This window comes from Mirounga angustirostris, unplaced genomic scaffold, assembly GCF_029215605.1.
Source record: "Mirounga angustirostris isolate CCGP_5_RB_7025 unplaced genomic scaffold, mMirAng1.0.hap1 SCAF_5, whole genome shotgun sequence".
NCBI lineage: Eukaryota > Metazoa > Chordata > Mammalia > Carnivora > Phocidae > Mirounga > Mirounga angustirostris.
Window position 1 is genome coordinate 162,624,115 of NW_026991713.1, and position 14,773 is coordinate 162,638,887.

General features: G+C 53.1%; 1 protein-coding gene across 1 annotated transcript; it reads right to left on the bottom strand.

Annotated features, from left to right (window-relative positions):
- Window positions 1-2,638: 2,638 nt before the first annotated feature.
- On the bottom strand, window positions 2,639-13,574 carry NFATC2IP (nuclear factor of activated T cells 2 interacting protein). The gene is made up of 8 exons (XM_045875229.3): window positions 13,145-13,574; window positions 12,426-12,498; window positions 10,123-10,240; window positions 8,738-8,818; window positions 8,461-8,647; window positions 7,209-7,353; window positions 6,968-7,077; window positions 2,639-4,813 (listed from the first exon to the last, which is right to left on the bottom strand). The coding sequence occupies exons 1-8, from the start codon at window positions 13,529-13,531 to the stop codon at window positions 4,655-4,657; spliced, it is 1,260 nt and encodes a 419-aa protein (XP_045731185.1). The 5' UTR covers window positions 13,532-13,574; the 3' UTR covers window positions 2,639-4,654.
- Between the last annotated feature and the right edge of the window lie 1,199 nt (window positions 13,575-14,773).

Below are 14,773 nucleotides of genomic sequence, written 5' to 3' on the forward strand. Positions count from 1 at the left end.
ATCTGAAAGGAGGGCAGTGTGGAGAAGAGTGAGGGGAGGGACGCCAGCCTAGCAGCAGGCAGGGGCCAGCCTGGGCCCAGGCCTAGCACGTTAGGGGCTTCCTTCATTTTAAAATCTGACTTGCGGGTGCCTGGGTGGCTCAGTCAGTTAAGCGTCTCTTGATTTCGGCTCAGGTTGTGATCTCAGGGTCATGGGATTGAGCCTCATGTCAGGCTCTGTGCTCAGCTGGTAGTCTGCTTGAGATTCTCTCTCTCTCTCTCCCCCTCTCCCTCTGCCCATCCCTGTCCTGTGCGTGTGCACTGTCTCTCTCAAATAAATAAATCTGAAAAATAAAAATAAAAATAAACTCCAATTTGCATTTGAGAAGATCCCTCTGGCTGCACTGTACTTGGATTGAGGGGCCCCAGGGGGCTGTGGCACTGGACCAGGCTGCAGGCAGAAGCAGCGGCTTGGCCCGGGGTGGGATAGAGAGAGGGAAGTGAACCCCTTCCAGAGCCATCTGGGGCATCTGAGTTGGGTGGGTGATGGAGTGGATATGGGGGTTAAGAGGCATCGGACACCGAGCTAGGGATCCTTGAGAACAAGATACAGTATTTGTTTCTAAGGAGCTTACAGTCTAGTAGGGGAAACAGAGACCAAGGGGCGGAAGAGTGTGCTGAGCCAGGCCCCTATCCCGGGCTGAGCTGGGACGCACACAAAAGGACATGGCCAGTGCCATGGGGGAGCCTTACGGAAGGGATGACAAGGGTTGGGAGATGGGAAGCTGTGAGGCTATCGGAAAAAGAACCACATCTTGCTCCTCCAAGGCTGGTCAGGGCCCTCATCGCAACACCCGGGAGCTCTTTGGAAATGCAGCATCTCGGGCCCCACAGCTTAACGCTGGCCCCACGCGTGCGTTTTCACGAGCTCCCGGGCTCATGTGTGTTCGAGTGTGTGAAGCGCTGGTCTCATCATAGGTCAGGCGCACCCAGTCTTCCGCCCAGCTCTGCATTCGGTGGCAGTGAGGTCTGGGGCAAGTTCACTACCCCAAACTCCCGTTTCTGTGCTGGGGAATGGGGATAATACCACCACCTACCTCGTAGGCGCTCTAAGGATGAATGAGATCATGAAAAGTACCGAGGTTGGTATGTGGCACCGAGTAAGGGCCCACTCTAGTTTTGAAGGTTTTTAATTAGGAGAGTTTTTGTTTGTTTGCTCTGTTTTGTTTTGGGGTTTTTTTAGGAGAGTGTAAAAAGACCACCCTATGAGGCACCTGGCTGGCTCAGTCAGTGGGGCATGCGACTCTTGATCTTGGGATTGTGAGTTCAAGCCCCACACTGCGTGTAAAGATGACTTAAAAATAAAATCTTCGGAGGGGCGCCTGGCTGGCTCAGTCGGTAGAGCATGTGACTCTTGATCTCAGGGTCATGAATTTGAGCCCCATGTTGGGTGTAGAGATTGCCAAAAAATAAAAATAAAAAACAACAAAAAAAAGACCACTTGCGAAGTGATCCTTTGATCAAAAGGATAATTCTCTCATCATAGAAGACATGCAAATTCTTTTAAAATGAGTAGTCTCTAGGGGCGCCTGGATGGGCTCAGTCAATTAAGCATCTGCCTTCGGCTCAGGTCATGATCTCAGGGTCCTGGGATCGAGCCCCACATCGGGCTCCCTGCTCAGCGGGGAGTCTGCTTCCCCCTCTCCGCCTCGCCCCCCGCCCCCCGCTTGTGCTCTCTCGCTCTCTCTGCCAAATAAATAAATGAAATCATTAAAAAATTAAAAAATAAAATGAGTAGTCTTTCCCATCTCCTCCCGAGCTTAAGTGCTGGGGAAGAAGAAACCGGAATCTCTAGCACTTGAGGTCCAGTCACTTGGCTAGCAATCTGGCAGGTACTGAAGAGAGAGTGGACAGGGGCATGTGTGTTCAGTGACTGGTGATTCCACTCCTGGCTATAAACCTGAGAAAATCGCAGCTGCGGTCACTACAACACTGCTTGCAATAGGCACATCCCGGGGGTTAAAACTGGGCTGGGTTACCAGGGATAGAAATCCTCAGAGAGGGGCGCCTGGGTGGCTCAGATGGTTAAACGTCTGTCTTCGGCTCAGGTCATGATCCCAGGGTCCTGGGATCGAGCCCCATATCGGGCTCCTGACTCAGTGGGGAGGCTGCTTCTTCCTCTACCCCTTCTCGTGCTCTCTCTCTGTATCTCTGTGTCTCAAATGAATAAATAAAATCTTAAAAAAAAGAAATCCTCAGAGAGCAGGGATTTTAAACAGGACGGAAGTTCCCCTTCCTGTGAAAGCCTGGAGGTCAGCAGTGCAGGGTTGGTGGGACCTGGACTCCTTCTCTCCTTGTCCTGTCCCATGTGGCTTCCTTTCCTAAGGTCATCTCATGTCAGCAGCAGGAAGAAAGCCAAGGAGAGGGGCTCACGCCCGCTTTTGGAAACATCCCGCAGGGCGCATCCCTCTGCCCCTTCCACCCACGAGGCTAATTTGGCACCCGGCTACAACAGAGGCTGCCAAGTGCTGTCCTCACTCAAGTCTCTGCACTTGGCTAAAACCAGGGGTTCTGTTACCCTGGAGGGGGGAAGAATGGATGCAAGGGGCCATAGCGGGGGTCCCGCGAGGGCCACAAAGACAGAAATCCTCAAGTAGACACAAGTTGAATGTACTTCCATTTATTTTGTTGAGACTGAATACACATTTTTCATGTGTCCAAACTTATTAGTGGACATAAAAGATCTGGGGGAAAAAATGAGAGTGATGCCCTATTGTGGATTATTTAAATGTTACAGAGGCTTCTTTCTGTTTTTCTCACATTATAAGGTCAAAGGAATGCCATATTCCAACAAAAGAAGGTTTTAGAAGGTGACATACTTTTGCCAAAATTATACCACGTAACAGTGGACAATTAATGGCTTTATTGGTAGACAGTACTTGAGAAGACTGGCTCATTCTGGGGTGAATATAAAACTTGGATCTCATATGCAAAGGTGATTTCAAATGGTTTAAAAGTACTGCTCAGTATTTAGCAGCCAGTGCAGCCCAGAATCAACCAAGGACAACCAATGTCTCATCACACAGAAGAGAAGCCAGCCAACGTGCATACCGGGCTGTGCTGGCTGGACTTCAGCCCTAGTTAGTGACCTAAATGTGAAAGGACAAACTGACAAGCTAACAGCAGAAAATGTAAACCATCTAAACTACTTTTAAGTAAGAAAACAAAAAGCAACAAAGGATATGACAAAACAGTCCATGCATCTACGTTAAAATTGAGAATTTCCGTTTGGCGGAGGGCACCCCTAAATAACCAAACATGAGTGCCGTGCTGAGAGCTGTTCGCAACCCTCAGGGCCGGGCACAGAAAGGGATCCCCAAAGGCTGCTGGGTGTATGAAGAAATCCCCCCAATTACCGGTGATCAGATGAATGGACAATAAAACCCGGCCCCACTTTCTATCCCACAGACTGGCAAAAATGAGAAAGCAGGGCAGCAACAAGTGCTGGTGAGGATAAGGAGAAATGGGCACCCCCCAACCCCAAGCAGGAGGCTCAATGACCAATCGAAAGAAAAAATTGGTAGAACCATAGGAAGTTAACCAGTCTGACCCGTCATCCCATCCTGGGTACCAATGCCGGAGTCACTTCCACGAAAGCACGGAAGGGGAGCCACGGAAGATGTCCATCATGGCCTTGTTCACAGGCCAGGAGCTGGCGGCACCCAGCTGTCCAGCACTTAGTGAACGCGTGGGACACAGCTGGGGCCCGCCGAGGAACACCGCAGAGCGGTCCTAGCCTCGAATCGCACGGAGAAGCGACAACACATGTTGAGGGAGAGAACAGCCCAAGGTCTGCAGCACAATAATACCACATGTCGCAAAAGTATATTCCCACACACAACAGTGCATCTGACAAGGATACATTCATGTTCAGAGACGTGTAATCCACACGGTAAAACGGGCGCTCGGAATGGCAGGAAGAAAACAGGGAAGAGAAAGCCATAAGACCGGAGAAGGCTTTTGTGGACTAGCATCCTGAGATCCAAACAAAAAAGCTCGGATGTGTTCGATTATGCCTTAAACAACGTGTGTGCATCAGGAAGGTTGGCTCTAAAGGGTGCTGGGGCGAGGAAGACACGCAAGACTGAGAATCCACTCCGTCCTACAAAAGGGTAACCCACCGTCTGCCCTGCTCAAGTGAGGGTGTGTGTGAGCCGGCTCGTTCAGGGAACCACACCCACGTGTGTGCCTTGAGCAAACTGCATCTGATACCCGCCCCCGCCCAGGGCCAGCGTTGGTCTTACGCATGGCAGAAATCCCAGGCCTGGAATCCACACCCACCCCCCATGTATTTCCACTCGCTCTAAATAGGAGCGGTTTCATATAAGAGACACTTCAAGGAAGGAAAGGCGGGGGGTGAGGGTTACCGTCTCTGTGTCCCCGGGGAGCTGCAAACGCAGCATACCACGTGGATGGAGCCACAGTCCACCCAGGGCGGCAACCACCACCACACAACTAACCAGGAAACTAACAGCTTGAAACCAGGGTCAACGAGAGGGGGGGTCAAAGGTCACTGCTCGACTTTGCATCAGCTTAAGGATAAGTCCAGATAGGGCCAAAAGGGGCAGCTGTTCTCCCCAAGTCCGGGCTGGGGCTCCAAACAGGGAGGGGGAGTTTCAGCTCCAGACCTCGATGAGGTCCCCGGATTCCATGCCCAGATCAGCAGGCAGCTCCTTGCCTGAAAGCTTTGTCCCATCAAAGAAGAAGGAGAGCTTGTGGCCTGAGAGTCCCATGGCCTCCTCATAGCGGGACATGAGGGTCTTGAGAGGAGAATCCTGCACAGAGAGGAAAAAAATGAAGGTAAGAATTTGAAGGGCGGGGGGGAGGGTGGGCGCCTGGCTGGCTCAGTCAGAAGAGCGTGCAACTCTTGATCTCGGGGTTGTGAGTTTGAGCCCCATACTGGGTGTAGAGATTACTTAAAAACTAACCTTTTTTTTTTTTTTTTTTAAGATTTTTACTTATTTATTTGACAGAGGGAGACAAAGCGAGAGAGGGAACACAAGCAGGGGGAGTAGGAGAGGGAGAAGCAGGTCTCCCGCGGAGCAGGGAGCCCGATGCAGGGCTCAACCCCAGGACCCTGGGATCATGACCTGAGCCGAAGGCAGACGCTTAACGACTGAGCCACCCAGGTGCCCCGCTCAAAAACAAATCTTTTTTTTTTTTTTAAAGATTTATTTATTTATTTGACAGAGAGATAGAGAGCACAAGTAGGCAGAGCAGCAGACAGAGGGAGAGGGAGAAGCAGACTCCCCGCTGAGCAGGGAGCCCGATGCGGGGCTCGATCCCAGGACTCTGGGATTATGACCTGAGCCGAAGGCAGACGCTCAACCGACTGAGCCACCCAGGCGCCCTAAAAACAAATCTTAAGGAGCGCTTGGATGGGTCAGTCGGTTAAGTGTCCGACTCTTGGGTTTCGGGTCAGGTCACGATCTCAGGCATTAAGTCTGCTTGTCCCTGTCCCTCTATCCTTCCTGCCCCTCTCTTTCTCAAATAAATAAATAAAATCTTTAAAAAAAATTTTTTTTAAATACAATAAAATCTTATTTAAAAAATAAGAATTTGAAAGGAAGGGCTGAGAATTTGTAGAGATGGACAGAGCGCTCGGGACAGAGAGGACAAGAAAACACAAGTATAGTCAGAGCCCACGATGGGAGGGCGAGTGGACAAAGAAGCCAGCACAGCCGGGCTCCTCTCTAGGGGACTGGGCCACAGCCCAAGGCTCGGGATGTAGGCTCTGGGTCAGGCAGGTTCTGCAAGCCCCCAGTTCCTCACGTCTCAATGCAGGCATCTGTCACCGTGATGCAGACAGCCCAGACCCTAGAGTGGAGTGAGGATGACCTGAGCTGGAGGCCAGGCTCTCCCACTCAACGGATGCTCGACCTTGGCAAGTGTTACGGATCCTTTGTAGTCCCAAGCGCCCTGGTGAGTGCGAGTGGGACCTTATTTGGAAATAGGGCCTTTGTAGATGTAATCGGGTTAAGAGGAGGGCACACACTCGATGAGGGTGGGTCCCAATGACTGGTGTCCTTGCAAGAAGACGCACACGCAGAAACACACAGGGACGACCCCATGTGACCACAGAGGCAGAGACCAGGGTGATGCAGCGGCAGGCCACGGAGAGTGCCACGGACTGGTGGCCACCCCCAGGAGCCAGGAAGGCTTCCACCTGGGGTCTCAGAGGGAGTATGGCCCTGCTGACCCCTCGGTTTCCAACTCTAGGTCTCCAGGCCTGGGAGGGAATACATTTGTTTCAAGCCAGCCGGTTTGTGGCATTTGGTTACAGCAAGCCTGAGGAGACAAAGACTGCAAATTACCCCCCTTCTCTAGACCCGCATCCCTATTAGTTAAATGAGGGTAACAAGAGCGATCTCCATCTAACTTGGCTGGGAAACTCGCCAAGCCCCTGACTATGAATTCTCTCTAGCACAGGCACTGTCACTTAGAAGCTTGGTGCCGTTACTCTGACGGGTTTCACTGTCACAAGGGGCCTTTCCATGGGGCGCCTGGGTGACTCAGTCGTTAAGCGGCTGCCTTCGGCTCAGGTCATGATCCCGGGATCCTGGGATCGAGCCCCACATCGGGCTCCCTGCTTAGCTGGAATTCCACCTGCTTCTCCCTCTCCCACTCCCCCTGCTTGTGTTCCCTCTCTCGCTGTGTCTCTGTCAAATAAATAAATAAAATCTTTAAAAACAAAAAAACAAAGGGCCTTTCCATTTTACCCAGGAGGAGGAGTCAGGAGACTAGAGCAGAGGTTCCCGGCCCAAAGGGGAGGGAAGTTGAATGATGGGCTTCTGCCACTCTCTAGGATGGGCGGGAACCTGAACCACTCAGGACCAGAAGGAAGCCCCCCTCGGTTAACTGACGGGAGAGACAGGATGGCAGAGTAAAGGGTGAGGGGCATGGATGGCCACGCCTCCCACTCAACTCACCGGAGACAGCGAGACTTCCAGCGTCTGGTGTTTCTCCTTTCCCTGCACCCGCAGCTGGAGCAGATGGGACATCTCCGAGGCCTCGGGCGAACTTGCTAGCACCACGCAGTCTGTGGGAAGGAAGATCGGGAAGCTGGGCCTAAGCAGGGCCTGAAGCCCAGCCAACCTCTGGGCCTTTCCCTTTATCCCCTCCCTGTGCCAAAGGCCTCATCAAGGCTCCACCTCCCTGCCTTCCCCTCACCGATGATGTCGGCCACTCCGAGCTTTAGGGTCCTGGGAGTGGCGGTAGGGGACAGCTCTGTCTCTCCAAAGAGCAACAGGATCCTGCTTGGGGACACCCCAAGATGGGTGGCCATGTGGTCCACCACACGCTGTAGGGGCTCCGACTGAAGAGGGGACAAGAAGCAAAAGAGGCCACCTCCTGACGTGCCCCGTCCCACCCACCACCTCCTGAGCTCCTCAGCCATGAGTTCCATAGATTTATCCCTGGCAAAGTACAGAATAAAGTCATGTCAATATGGGGTTCAGGGCAGTAACACAAAGAACTGAAGCAGCCATGGATCAGGAGGGAAAAGGGCAATGGTGGGGACTGCAGCAAAGTGGACTTGTGCCCCCCGAGACAGGCCAGCTGTCCCCAGCTCTCGAGGATGGGTGCAGCTTTGTCTCCCTATGTAAGAGAAGCCAGGCATCTGGTCCTTCTTAGGAAATCACTCATTGCAAGGGTTGGCAACGAGCCCCTATGTTTTAAAAGCATTCTACAGGGGCGCCTGGCTGGCTCAGTCAGTTAGGCCTCTGCCTTCAGCTCGGGTCATGATCCCGGGGTTCTGGGATAGAGCTCAGCAGGGAGTTGGCTTCTCCCTCTGCCCCTCCCCTGGCTCGTGTGCGTGCGTGTGCTCTCTCTCCCTCTCTCTCACAAATAAATAAATTAAATCCTTTTTAGAAAATAAATAAATGAAAGCATTCTACATCTACAGGGTGAAAGAAGGAAGACGGCACTTGCTAAAGCCATGGGCTGTGTGTTTGCAACGTCTGGCTCAGTGACTTCCCTGACGCGGCTCAACAAATGGTCATTTCTGTTATCACTCTTGTTTTGGCATCGGGCTCATCCCTCCAAAAATGGTCCTTTTCACCAGGAAGCTGGGGGAGCTCCGAATGCCTGAGTGACACGTGTGTGTGGAACACTGTCAAAGCACGCACTCGTGGGAAGCACAGGGTCTGAGGGAAGGAAGGGAGGAGAGAGGGGGCTACCAAGCCAAGCCTCTCAGGATGCTTACGTGGAGCGCTGAAGGGTGGTGGGTGGGCAGTTTGCCGGAGGAGGGAGAGTGAGGAAAAGACCATTGGCACAGAGGGAAGAGCGAACCCAAGGCTCGGGGGGCCCGGAGGAGCACCGGCAGGATGGGCAAAGTGGGACACCATGCCTTCTGCCCACACATCACGCTCGCTCCACAGGCAGCTCCGGGGACCCTTCTCCCACCGGCCCCTCAGGCACTTGCCATTCTGACGGGCAGTCTGACCACATCAGCCCGGCACCGGATTTTCAGCGGGAAGAGTCGGGGGCTCTCTGGAAGGGTGGGGCCCTCCACCAGGACCACCTCATCCTCTTGGTTCTGATGATCCTGGCCCTGGCGCTGCTTGGGACTCAGGCAGGAACGGAGATCTTGGAGGCGCTTGCTCACCTCCCTGGGGTGCAGAAAGGACTCTGGGTCAGGCAGGGTGGGGCACCCGCTAAATTGCCCTTCTCTACCCCAGCGAGCTCCCCGCCCTTGGCACCTTAACTTCTGGAGTGCCCGAGTATGCTTTCTGCTTTTGGTCCTTGACAAAGGTGAGGGCAAAGGAGAGGTATCTTGAAACCTGCAAAGAGAAGAGAGGACTGGGATGGAGGAAGGGGAGGGGACTCCAGTCCCACACCTCTCCTCCTGACCAAGAGGGGGAGCTGGATAATCAAGAGGGAGCACCCCCAGCGACAGGGGGAGGTAAAGTCGGGGAAAATCTGAGTCATCATTTTTATACTTACAGGACCCAAATATTAGTGAGGAAAACGCCTAACATTCATTCATTCATTTGTTCGTTCGTTGGTTCATTTATTTATTTTAAATGCCCAACATTTAAGGTAAGTCACTTCCCAGGTGGATATCTGATAACATCCAACGGACACCAAGTACGTACTATATGCCAAGTGTTAACTCTTTCTTTTTTTTAAAAGATTTTATTTATTTATTTGACAGAGAGAGACACAGTGAGAGAGGGAATACAAGCAGGGGGAGTGGGAGAGGGAGAAGCAGGCTTCCTGCTGAGCAGGGAGCCCGATGCGGGGCCCGATCCCAGGACCCTGGGATCGTGACCCAAGCTGAAGGCAGACGCTTAACCATCTGAGCCACCCAGGCGCCCCCAGAATTTTTTTTTTTTAAGATTTTATTTATTTATTTGAGAGAGAGAGAATGAGAGACAGAGAGCATGAGAGGGAGAAGGGTCAGAGGGAGAAGCAGACTCCCCGCTGACCAGGGAGCCCGATGCGGGACTCGATCCCGGGACTCCGGGATCATGACCTGAGCCGAAGGCAGTCGCCCAACCAACTGAGCCACCCAGGCGCCCCTGGAGTTCTTTTTTTTTTTTTTTTAAGATTTTATTTATTTGAGAGAGAGAATGAGATAGAGAGAGCATGAGAGGGGGGAGGGTCAGAGGGAGAAGCAGACTCCCCACTGACCAGGGAGCCCGATGCGGGACTCGATCCCGGGACTCCAGGATCATGACCTGAGCCGAAGGCAGTCGCCCAACCGACTGAGCCACCCGGCGCCCCAAGTGTTCACTCTTAATCTACTCAAAAACTTTGACACAGGTGGCATCATTATCCCCATTTTCCAGAAAAGGGAAGTGAACCACGGAGACAGTTAAAGAGACGGCTGGCTGGATTTGAAGCACGAGGGCCACCTCCACAGCCACACCCGGTCAGACACAGAGATGAGACGTTCCACTCCCTGAAGGGCCCACTTCTCCTCCCAGGAACTTTATTCCTCACCTGAGCCTGGAGACTCCCTCCACTCCCTCCATCCCTTCTCCTTACCCCTTCAGGAGCCCCCCGAGGATCCTGCCCACCTCAGCCTACCCCTCCGGCTCCCTTTCTGCTCCGGGGGCCCCACTGCCCCGGCCTCACTCACAGAAACACGTCCTTTGTCTTCTCTTCTGCATCCCTACTCCTCAGCTTCTTCTTCCAGGGAGAATCTGGACACGGGGCATCCTCGGTATGGGGACTGCTAGAATCTGCCATATCTGCCTCTGGGGACAGAGGAAGAAAAGTGAAAGAGGTCAGGTAAGGGAGGGCAGCAAGAGATCAAGCAGAGGCATGTCAGGGGCTTCCCAAGGTCCCGAGAAAGGAGGAAACTGAGGAGCCCCAAAACGCGCACACGTGCACACACACACAACCACGCAATAATGCTGGGGAAGTGCTGGAAGTCATAGGGAAATGCCTGCTGCAGAGAAAAGGATGAGCTGGGGTCTGCCAGAACAGGAGTGTCTGGGCCCCGTGCTAAGGCACGAGCTGGCATGGTGAGTGTGGACAGTCACAAAGTGGCCCGCTCCAACTAAGTTATGATTAACTTAATCTCTCCTCACTTTTTTGATCAGCTGCATCCCACAAAAAAATACACATAACCTGGGAAATATGTATTTACCTAATACACGTGTACTCCTTATTACACATGTATGTACCATTAGGTATGTGATAAAACATACTTCAAAGCAAATGTTGGCAAAGGATTTTTTTTTTAAATGTTCCTCTTGGGGGGCCTGGGTGGCTCAGCCAGTTAAGCATCTGCCTTCGGCTCAGGTCATGATCCCAGGGTCCTGCGATCAAGCCCCACATTGGGCTCCCTGGTCAGTGAGGAGTCTGCTTCTCCCTCCCCCTCTGTGTACTCTCTCTCTCTCTCAAATAAATAAATAAATCTTAAAGAAAAAAAAAAGGTTTCTCTTATTTCCTTCCTGTACTCAATTGGATGGGCAGAGAGAGACTAGGGAGCATGGGGTAGGAGGTAGCGTGGCGCAGGGAGGGAACGAAGTAAAGAGATAAGTACGAGCCCTCTTAGCCCGTATTTCTCAAATTTCATCCATGTGAGCATCACTATCACATCTTGCCACCCATACCTCTGTAATATTTAGTATCTTTCTTTAGATCACTCACTGTAACTAAAATTTCTTATAACAGGAAACTAGAGATTTATTCCAGAATATAGAGGCTCTTTTCCATTTGTTTGCCACCAACAAAGGATCATCATTAATCATAAAAATAAATACTGCAGAAACAAAGCAATGATAATAAATCCTAGATCAGCGGCTCCTGACCAGAGGCAATTTCGCCTCCCAAGGGACATGCGGCAATGTCTCAGGACAATTTCTGTTGTCACAGTGAGGAGGGGAAGGGGTTAGAGTGTGTGATACTGGCCTCTGGTGGGTATGGGTCAGAATGCTGCTGAACGTCCCACAATGCCCAGGACAGCTGCACACAAAGAATTACTCAGTCCAAATGTCAGTATTGCTGAGGCTGAGAAACCCTGTCCTCGATAAACGTGGCAGTTGCTACAGACCCAAGATTCTGCCTTTCTGACAAGCTCCCGGGAGATGCCCAGCACTATGGGTCTACATCTGGAGCAGCAAGGGCAGAGGTACCTTTTCACTTGTATGCTCCCGGTACTGTCCTAAACCGTGTATGTGGCCCAAGAGAAGGCTCTCTATGTATTCCCTTTAATTAACTCTCACCAAAATCCTTTGACATAGGTCCACAGTTATCCCTATTTTCCCGATGACAAAACTGAAGCACTGAGAGATGAACCTGCCCAAGGTCACACAGCTAGCTACTAAAGGGTAGAGCTGAGATTCAAACCCAGGCCAGCTGGTTCCTAAATCAGCTCTTGATTGGCCTACCACACTTGCTCATGGTGTAGAAGTCTCGGTCCAAGGGCTGCATTTGCCCACTGGAGCAATTCCTTATTAAACCTGATTCCTACTCACTGCCTTTGGGTGGTTTGCAAAAACCACACCACTGGGGGAGGACCAAGGCTGGCAGCCCTGATAAGACTCAAAGAACACCATGCTGGCTCCAGAATGTTCCCAAGGAACTTGTTGCAGATGTATCAAGATGTTACAGATTCTCAACAGTTCCTCCTCCCGGGCCCCCAGGATTACAGAATCAGAATCTCTGGAGATGGCCTAGAAATCTGTAGATTAGCACACTCTTGTGCCTATCAGGTCGGGGGGAAGGGTGGTTTGGCAGCATTTCCTATGCCTCCTGGTTAACGCTCCATCTCAATTCAGGACTGGAGCACTTTTCTGGCTAGGATGCAGGCGTCACCTCTCCCAGGCCCTTCCCCTGAGCTTCAGGGAAAAACGGACCACAGGGATGTAAACTCCAGGAAGCTTCCTCAGAGAGGCCAGCACTAGGCACCTCTCCCTGGAAGCCCGCCCCTACCTTCCTCAGCCTCTGGGGGACAGAGTTTCAGGAGGGACTGGTGATCCGGGATGAGATGAAGGCTGCTTTTCACCTGTAAAGACAAAAGTGAATCAATCCCAAGTCCTCCTTCCACTGAAAGGGAAAACAAGATGACTCTTCCCTTCCTCCAACTCCCAAGTCCAAGCCCTCTCTGGGGGAGTTAGGAGCCCAGCCTCCCCAAGATCCAAAACTGGAGTCTACTTACTACTACACCCCCTTTCCCCAAGGCATTCTGAGGATACAAGTTTAGTTCTTTTACCCTCTTACTAGGCTGCTAGCCACCCTGCTATCTCGGAATCCTGGGAAATCCCAGATCCCTAGCTCACCCTACCACCTGGAGTCCCCTGTCTTCTCTGAACTTCCACGACCCCAGCTTCCTGGATCCTTAGCAATGGGCCCCAACCTCAAAACCCAACACGCCCCAAATCCCAGTCCCAGGTCCTGCCAGCCCCTCTCTGAAGCATCAGGGATCCCGGCCCCTAAGCCTCTCTCTGCTCCCGACACTCCAGCTCCCCGGAATCCCAAACTCCCAACATACTCCAAACCTCTTCACCTCTCCAATCTTCAGAAACCCTGTTATCTCTCTGCCCCGATCCCTGCTTCCATTTGGTCCCCCAAGACCAACCCCAGAAGCCTAACCTCCAGCAGTCCCCAAACCCAGCCCTTCTGCGCTAGTCCTCCCGGGGACCGGGCTGCACCTTCCCGGAGTACACCGGAACAACCGGTGCCTCCCCCGGATCCAGCAGCAGCCGCCGCCGCCGCCTGACCGGGGCCCGCGGGGGTCCGGCAGGCGGTGCGTCCGCTCCTTCGCTGTCACTGTCGCTGTCGTCCCGGGGGGCGACCGGCACTGGGGGCTCCGGGAGAGGGTCCTCGACCGAGTCCGCGGCGCCGCGCGCCGTTGCGACCTCCAGAATATCCTCATCGCTGTCGCTGACCAAGTCCACAAACTCCGAGTCCAGGGTGCGATGCGCTGGAGACCGCGGGACGCGAGGACGCCGGCCCCGGCTGCCCCGGGCCCCGCGAGCTCCGAGGCCGACACCGCCGCCCCGAGGCCGGCGGCCCCGTTTCCTCACCGGCTCCGCCATAGCGTACACCCGCCGACCACAGTCCCCCGCCTCTAGACGCCTCGCCCGGCCCCCTCCAGCGACTTCCGCCCGTCATTGGGTTAACCGTCTGCTAGTCAACACCTCTCCCCGCCCTCACCCTCTGGATCCTCCTCCCAGCCTTTTCATTGACCGCCTCTCCCGCCCATCAAGTATCCACCACTGAAACCAAAGCGCCAAAGATTCCAACCAGCCTCGGCGCAATCAGCCTGGGTTTCGATTCGTTCCAGCTCATCCATTGGCCGGCTGCCTCCTTCCTGACCAGCCCATTCCAGGCCCTCCAATTAGAGATCGGGATTCCCCGTTGGTGGGGGAACGGGGCATCCTGGGAATTGTAGTCCTTAAGCCCTCAGACTAAAGGTGGAGGAGGGCGGCCTCCCCAATTGCTTTTATTTTATTTATTTATCTACTATCATTTTTTAAAAGTAATTTCTACACCCAAATTGGGGCTCAAACCCGCAACCCTGAGTCCAAGAGTCACCGGCCCTACCGACTCAGCCAGCCGGGCGCCCCTCAGAATTGCTTTTAGAAACTGCGGAATTAGGAGCCCCTGGGTGGCTCAGTGCCTTCCTTGGGCCTCTGACTCGAGACCTCAGCTCAGGTCTTGGTCTTGGGGTCTTGATCTCGGGGTGGTGGGTTCCGGGCGGTGGGCTCCACAGTGGAGGCTACTTAAAAACAAACAAGCAAACAAAACGAAAAAAAACCACCGTGGAACTAGACCTTAGCCCTCTGGGGTATCCTCGTTATTGTTCACCGTAACCGGGTTGTGGGCTTAGTAATTCCACTCATCGCCACCCCAAGCGCACGCCCCTCCTCATGGGCAGAATCCACACGGAACACACCCCAGCCCAGCACCTCAACCCCACTCAACTCTGAAAAACCTCCCACATCACACAAACCCTCCCCCGCACCCAACGCCTACTGACCAGCTTCACGCGCAATGTCCTCACAACCCGCGCCTACGCGACACCCACCCGCCGCACACACCTAAGCACAACACGCCTCGCAAACAACACCTGGACGGGCAAATCCAGATGAAAACTAAGAGGCTTAATTCTCCCGGTTGAAAAGAAGGCGTGTGACTTCCCCCCTCCCTGCTTTTGTTTCAGAATTTCTTTCTTGGTCCTTTTCAAATGTATGTAAATCTCTACCGTGGTTAAGTCGGCCTCTAGGAATTCTCATAACTCAGGGACTCCTGGAGCTGGAAACCATCTTTTTGAAATG

Excerpts from the sequence above, each read along its gene's own strand:
- NFATC2IP (XM_045875229.3), bottom strand. The coding sequence starts at position 13,531 with ATGGCGGAGCCGGTGAGGAAACGGGGCCGCCGGCCTCGGGGCGGCGGT. Across the intron at positions 12,499-13,144 it reads TTCCGGTGTACTCCGGGAAG|GTGAAAAGCAGCCTTCATCT; the intron begins GTGCAGCCCGGT and ends TTGTCTTTACAG. Across the intron at positions 4,814-6,967 it reads TGGAAGTCTCGCTGTCTCCG|GATTCTCCTCTCAAGACCCT; the intron begins GTGAGTTGAGTG and ends CTCTCTGTGCAG.